General features: G+C 45.6%; 1 protein-coding gene across 1 annotated transcript; it reads right to left on the reverse strand.

Annotated features, from left to right (window-relative positions):
- Positions 1–2,618: 2,618 nt before the first annotated feature.
- GCNT3 (glucosaminyl (N-acetyl) transferase 3, mucin type) lies at positions 2,619–4,050 on the reverse strand. The gene has a single exon (XM_010313434.2). It carries the CDS (start codon positions 4,044–4,046, stop codon positions 2,739–2,741), a length of 1,308 nt encoding a protein of 435 aa, XP_010311736.2. The 5' UTR covers positions 4,047–4,050; the 3' UTR covers positions 2,619–2,738.
- Between the last annotated feature and the right edge of the window lie 3,836 nt (positions 4,051–7,886).

Raw genomic sequence — 7,886 nt, forward strand, 5'->3', positions numbered from 1 at the left:
TCATATTCTATGGGCAAGCTCTTTCAAATGCGGATAAATGCTTAGGTTCTGTGTCTCCAGGTCTAATCAGGAAGGGCGTGAATTGCAAGAAGTAACATTAAAAGAAAAATTATTTTGACTTTGCTGAAAGACTTACCATGGAATACATTTGAAGTGGCGCTTTGTTTCCCCCCCAGATCTAAGTAGTGGTGTCTCTCTCTCCATCTGTAACATCTTCCATCAGGGCTGTGTCTATCAATAATAAATGAAACACTGTTATTTAAATAGTGTGTACATGCAATACTTCATATTTCTGAGAGAAGAAACTGCTGAATAAGTTAAACATTTACAGAGTGAAGGGGATAAAAATTACTGTTAACAAATCTGTAAGTAACCTGTAAATTACAGATTACATTTGCAAAATAATAGAGAAGTCCCTCTTTCAACAATCTTTCACTACTTCAGGCTAGAGTTTCTTGTACCCACCCCCCAAACACTTTTTTGCTTTTTCTAGGTGCTCAGAACATTGAAAGATAAATTCTTTAGATCTTCTTACAGACATCTATCTCATGAATGAGTTTGGTTTTGATGTGATTCCTTAGAATAGAGAAGTATGCTTGGTTTTTTTCCTCCCTGTGAATATGCACCTTTTTTCTCCATTTTCCAAGAGTAAAAGACAACACTTTGCCACAGGCAGAAACACACTGACCCCGCTCTGCCTGATTTAGTCCAGAAACTTGAATGTATCCCAGTCCCCTGATGAACCACTGGCAGTGGTTTACCATTTTTGGCTAATATGCATTAATTTAAAGTAAATGAAAGAGCTCCAACAAGCAAAATCAGATTAGGCAGCAGTGGTTAGATGCGGTCTTCTATGCTGGGAGACTTGAGTTCTTACCCTGAGTCAGCAGAGAAGGTTTGTTTGTTCTAAAAGAATGTACTAGACATGGAGATACTTGCTGTTTAATGTTGAATTTGCTGCTGAAACAATTTTTAAGTTTTCTATGTTACTATCAGGTTAGCATAAAGCTTTAGTCTCTGTTGTAGCAAATGCTTGTTTACATAAGTTGGAAAGAGTTTTCCACTGGGAACAGCAATCCCATTACTTTATTTGTTCTTTTTGAATAAACAAATGCCCAATGATATTTTGGGTATTGCTATTTGAGGCCTTTTTTTTTGCCAGTAGCTGGGGTTTTAACCTATAATGTGTGCTGTGAAATCACCATGGCATTTTAAAAATCAGAATTTTACAACCAAGTTCATTTAAAAATGTCTAACAATTGCAATGACACACCTTTTCAAGTCAGTTATTTTGTCTTCTCATCCTATTTAAATCAATGTTTTAAAGATCTGTGTGATTGCAGTTGTAACTGCAATAAATGTAGCCTGGTGCTATGGAATTGCTTCAGATGTTCTTTGTACAATGCTAATTCTCCACCAGAGACCTCAAATTTACAAAGGTGAGAGTGTTTACTGACCAAAAAAATACTTGAAGATTTTTTTTGGTAGTACAAGGACAACTGACTTAATCCCTCAGCATTATAGGTAATGAAAAGCTGTTGGATCTATGGAAAGTGGCTGGCTTTAATGTGAGAAGGTGGGAAAAATACACGCTGGTGAAATACGTAAGTTCACACATCTTTCTTTCAGCTTCTAGAAACTTAAGAACACAATGACATGTTGGATGTGATTGTTTTGTTCATCCAAAAGGCGAGATACACTACTGGATACGGCAATTGTACTACCAAGAGCACTCCTCACAGGAATCTCTTTTCTATGGGGAGGGAAAGAGAGAGGAAGATGTTAGAAAATGTAGGTTTACACACCATTAACTACACCAGCATCACTCTCCCTGTGTCACCGATGGAGAAGTGGGGTGCAGAGTGGTTAATTGGTTTAATGACTCTGCTTAGAAGCACAACCAGCTCTCCTCAGAGGACTACAGGATACAGAACACCAAATAGCCATCCGTTTTCATATATTTGATTTTATTGAAGGATTCTTTTTTAATTTCTGTCAATAGCCATTAGCCATTAAGGTGATGCAAAAGCAGCAGCCTGATGTTAAGCTGAGCAGTGTAGCAGGTGCCAGGAGGGGGTGGCCTGCCAGGTGCTTTGTAGAAAAGCAAATTTATTATAGTTTCAGCTCTGCTTTTGTAGCAGGACATGGAGTCACCGTGGTCTGTGACCTGGCCCTATGACAAGAAGCCCTGGGGGTTACTTTTGCGAACAGACTGTAGACGGAGAATGGAAAAATACACTACCCCCGCTTCTTTAAGACGGTGTGTCAGGAAGCTGCCTGGGGTGCCGGGCGGGGGACCGCGGCCCGCTGGGTGTGTCTGAGGAGAAGCCCGCGCGTCGGGGGGGGGCAGTGGAGGGGAGGGGGCACACTCGGGGCGGCCGAGCCCTCCCGCCCTTCAACTCCGGGCGTTCCCGCCGTGGCGGCCCATGGGGCGCCGCGCCCGCAGCTCTCCTCGGGGTGCCCCCGCCCCAGCGGCCCGCGCAGCCGTTTCGAACGTTCGTTACCTCGCGCGCCCGCCGACTCTGCGCGCGCGGCTGCCTCTCCTGAAGGGTCCGCCGAGGCCCGCACGCGCCCGCCCACCCCGCGGAAGGAACCCTCCGCCAGCGCCGGTAATGCGAAGGCGTCCGTCTCGCCTCACGACGCGGGTCTCTAGCCCCTCCCGTTGTCCCTGAGGCGCCGCCGGCTGGACTCGCCTACGGAAGGAGGCAGGTGCTGGCGAGGGTCTGCGCGGCTTCCCCTCAGAGTCCCCGGCCGTAGAGGGCCCTGTGACGGAGGTGCTCCTCGAGACACTGGATGGCGGCATCGTCCACCAGGGGGTCGAACTTGTTGGCCAAGAGGTGGTGCTGCTGCAGCATCCAGGGCACGTCGCCCACCCCGTAGATGCAGACGGCGCGCTGGTGCTGGCCGGTGCAGGGTGGGTAGGGCGCGCCCTTGCTGGTGTCGCCCTCCAGGTACTGCCACTTCACCAGGCGGGGCAAGGCGTTCATGTCCGAGAGCTGGAACTTGTCGTTCTGGGGCATGGCGCCTGGCACGCCGGGCATGCGGTTGAGGGTGGCCCAGACGTGCTCGTCAGGGCTGTAGGTGTCCTTGGCCCACTCGAGGAACTGCTGCGCCGTGGGGTTCTCAAAGATGTGCTGCACGAAGGCCCGCGTGACCAGGATGTACGCGTTGCCTGTGAACATGGGAGAGTTGTGGGGTGGTGGCAGTTTCTCTGTGGCTGTCCGGAAGATGAACTCCCCCACTTTATGGTGGTACTGCCAGCGCTCCCGCTTGAAGGCCGAGGGCTTCTCTGACTCCATGCTGTTCCGCCCCTGCAGCACCTTCAGGACACGGACGATCTCGGCGTTGGTTTTGATGGGGAAATCGGTGCCGCAGGTGTTGAGGACGTAGCGCCATGGCACAGGGCTCTGCAACAGGTCCTGCATGCAGTTGAGGTCGGCCTGCAGCCGGGACCAGGAGGCATAGACCACCTTTTCCAGGCGGCTAGCCACAAAGACATTGGGGAAGCAAGCTACAATGGCCCGCACGGCCTCCTGGAAGGCGGCCGGGGACTTGCTGTCAATGTGGACGCAGTAGACGTTCTGAGGGGCGTACAGGGACCGCAGGAGCCGCTCGAACATCTCGATTTTGTTGTGGATGACCATGGAGTAGGCGATAGGGAACTCTGCCTCCTCCTGGCTCAGCGGGAACTCAATGAACCGCCGGGTCTTCTTGAAATTGCTGCAGTCCTTCGTCATGTTCAGGTACTCGCCGGCCGTCAGGGAACCCCTTTTGTTCGCGATCTCCAGGTTGCTGAGCAGGGCCTCCTGGATGGCTTTCTCGTCCCCGCGGACGATCCCCGAGCAGTTGATCCTCCTGCCGGGGGAGAGCTCCAGCGCCCGGTAGAGGCGCTGACGGCAGCGGGGGAGGGCGGCGGCGTCCGGGTGGGCGTCGGGGCAGGGCCGGGTGGCGCTGCGCAGCACCACGGCGGCGGCCACCAGCAGGGAGCCGAGCAGCGCCGCGCCGCGCCGCCGCGCCTGCAGGGGGTTCCTGTCACACAGCCGCATGCCCCCGCGGCGGCGGGCACGGCGGGCTCCCTCGCGCGCCGCTCCGCCACGTGCGGCCTGCCCTCCCCGCCGCTCGGGGGCGAAGCGCTGCCCGACCCCCCCCCCCGTCAGCGGCCGCGGCCGCTTCTCCTCGACGGGTCTGGTCCGGCCTCTGAGGGGGGCTTTACTGAGGGCGCCGGAGCTGGTGCTGGCAAAGAGTAACCGGACAGCTTGGGCGCTTGCTTCCTGGGTGGTGGTCAAATAGTGGCAGGGCGATCTCAGCGTAACCGCAGGTGAATAATAGGTGAATAAAAGGAAGTCTCCTCCCTCCCCGTGGCGTGGCTGTGTTTGGTTTTATCAACAGTGGAGGTGGTTGTGTATCTTGTATGTCTGTTTAAAAGAAGATATTTTATCTTACTCCTGTCCAGTGTGTAACGCAAGGAAAATTCCTCTCGTGTAACACACTTTAAAAAAAGACTTTACCAGGTATCTTTGGGATCTAACGTGCTTTTCCAGCATTCAGATCATTCCAACTTACAGGTCAAAGGAGTGACGGCAATAGCACTGTAGTCTAGAAGCCCAGCTGCAGCAAGCTTTCTGCTGGCTGGGAGTATTTTGAGCTTTAGCGAAGGATTATTGCAAAAGATGATGGATAACTGGGCAAAGTAGAATCTCTGCTTCTACAGTGGAAGCAGAGGGTAAAGACAAAGGCTATGGTTTATAAATACTTTGCCACAAAGTGTCCGCTTTAAGGAAGGAGTGAGAGACTATTGGAGGTTGTCAGGACCTCCTGTATGCACCTACATGCACATCCTAGCTAAGTATCACTTAATAGAAAAAAAAGGATAACTGCGAGTGATTAAAATATGCCTTGTGCTGTGATGAACAAAATAATGTCCCCTAGGTTTTGCAGTCATCCTGAACCACTTTGTGGTTTGAAGCAAACATGGTGTTTGGTACCATGTTTGTAAAAAAGGGCCAGTTTGAACAGTTTCCATGATGAATCAAAATGTCTGAGTTGGGTTTTCTAAGATACAAAGAAAGGTGTATTTATTTTAATTTTGTTTGTTTGTTTGTTTCTCCAGATGTATCAAGGAACCAAACTCACAGAACCAGCAGCTGGACTGAGGACAGTAAGTGTAGTTCTGCACAGGTTCCAGGAAGCAGCAGCAGTTACTTCCCCGATTTCAAAACAGATTATGTGTTGAATTATTAGCTTTACCCAATTCTGTAACCAATTATCTTAGACATCTGTGGTCCAGAAATTCTAATAGTCATTATGAAAGGCAATGATGTGATACATATAGTATTTCCCATATGCACAGTTGTCAGTTTGCCTGTGCTAAGTACCAAAGTGAATGTACTTGGGAGAAACATAGGGAAGAAAGGCTTGGGGAATGTAAACAAGACGCTAGATGGGCCAGCTACTTTCTCAGTACAATGAAGACATTTGTCCCCTTTATATGTGTACTTTGGTCCTGAAATTTGTTTCTAAGCTACGTTCACCTTGCACTAGAGAGCTTGTTCACCTGGACAATTTCAGCGCATCTGAGGAAAGGTACTTTCCAAGAAACTCTTGGAATAGGACAATAATAATCCTCTCTGTGCATCTTCTGCGCTTCCAAGCAACTCTTCCCCTCCAGGTCACCTCTACTAGACTGCATCCTTGCAGTATTGTGTGGAGGGATGGCAAGTTCTTGTAGTCTTGCAATTTTCTTTTTCTAAAGCAATGGCTTTATGTTGATCCTACTGTGGTTTCCGTATGCAGATATCCTCTTTCATACAGCCTCTGCTCATGGATTAGGAAAACAAGAGCCTATTTTGCATATTGTATAGCATTGTAAACAATAATTTCTGCTTTGAGGTTCTAGCTGCTCTATATCTGTTGTACCTTGTAATGGTGTGGTGGAAGAAATCCTCAAATTCTTAATCCCACAGGAAATGCGGAAAACATGGTGACTCCCCATGAGAGCTCTTAAATGGGCTATAGTTATTTCCAGTTATGTGCATTTTTTGAGTAATTTTTCAGAAATTATGGTGATGTGATTCAGGAAATGCAATGGTACTTTTTTTCCCAAAGATGTTTTTCAGGAATTTGAAAAGAAACTGTAACTCTTTAATCACATTTTTACCATCCATAATTCTTCGTTAACAGTCAACAATTGCTAAGTCTGAGACTTGAAAAATGCGTTTTTGGTGTTCTCAGCTATACTCTTAAAGTCAACAGAGTATTTGGTCTCTGAACAGTGCCAAAGCTGAAAAAAACCCCTCACACCCCAAAGCAGTGTGTGAAATGACAGCAAATTGCTGCTGTATTTCATTTGATGCTGGCCAATTGCTAAAGTCACATGACAGTAGGTTGTAGAAGTAATACGCTGCTTGAAAATGCTGTCGTATACATCGATGACTATCGGCCACATGGAAAAGTATTTTTTAGAAAAGTTATGTTTGTGGATAACTTTATCTGACAGTAAATGTTTTTTTCAAGGAAAGCCCAATACTGAGTAAGGAAAGAAATTATTTTGGATTAATTTGTCAACATTCTGTAAATTTAGTCAAAGGTTCATGAATATGAAACTTCTTTGGAAGAAGTTTGTCAGTTAGCATTAACATCTTGAACTTGTTCAGTGCAAGAATCTTGAAACTTTTGGAGATTTCAATGGTTGGCCATAGGACCACACATCATCTACTCTGTGGTACATAGCTCTTCATATATAGGCTCTTATCTGAAGTTAAAAAATGCGCAGCAAACCCAAGTAGTCCGAAGTGCTTATGCCTCTACTGACTAAAATATCTTCCTTGCCTACTTTCAGGGTGAATTTTTAAAACCATCTCCTTTGGAAAGTAAGAAATGTAAATGTCCAGCTAAACACTTAGCTGAAAATCTGAAAAACCTGCATAATAGTTATCAGTTGATCATTAAATTGATCACACTATATATACTGACCAACCCTCTCTGAATGACTTTTTTATTATTTGGTATGCCAATTTTTCCTGTGCTTTGGTATTATTCTTCATGCATTCTCTTAAGAGTAAGGGGTAATCCACCTGCTCAACACAGGTAAACATTTGCTTTATTCTCTGCTAAGCAGGTCTGCTGCATAATCACAGCAGATGAGCAGATGAGCTGTGGTTATGATTGCAAACTTTACAATTTCTGTGAAGCTTGGTATCTAACTTGTCTGATATGAATAGTATGTATTACAGACAAGATATATACGTCTAAAAAACTTCATGAAAATGAATTTATGTTCTTAGTGACAGTTTAGATAAATAGGTGATATTTCAGTCATGTAATAGAATACAGACGGTAACATCTCACCATACAGAAAGTTGTTTTTCTGTTGCACGTTCATGATGAAATAACTTAATCCTTAAAGATACGTGAAAATGAAATTAAATAAAACATAATTAACAGCATGCTTTCTGCAAAGATTCTTTTTTCCATGAGATAAATGTTAGTCAACACAAAATAATATTTTGTTGGTAAAGTCCAAGACTTGAGAACTTGTTTTCATACTAAATAGGTATATAAACCTGTTAATATTGATATTCTTATGTGTAACTGTAACTTCCAAAATACTTCACTTTAAACTGTGGGCTCAAATAATTGGCTTTGACTTTGTTTAATGATGATACATGTCTCAGTGAATACAAAAGTGACTGTGTTTAAAAATGAATGTAAAACAACTGTTGTACGGTAAGGATACTGTAGCACAAGCACTGTCTACAGGGTGACCAGCAGCCACTTGATTACTTACATAAAGAGATATGACAGTAGATTACAATGTAAGAGGAGGATGATTTAATCATATTTAGATAATAATCTTGCAGAACACTATCTGTGAGAAATTACATAAT

This window comes from Balearica regulorum, chromosome 12, assembly GCF_011004875.1.
Source record: "Balearica regulorum gibbericeps isolate bBalReg1 chromosome 12, bBalReg1.pri, whole genome shotgun sequence".
Taxonomy (NCBI): Eukaryota; Metazoa; Chordata; class Aves; order Gruiformes; family Gruidae; genus Balearica; species Balearica regulorum.

What these genes read in the sequence shown, in the direction of transcription:
- GCNT3 (XM_010313434.2), bottom strand. Translation starts at nt 4,046, where the DNA reads ATGCGGCTGTGTGACAGGAACCCCCTGCAGGCGCGGCGGCGCGGCGCG.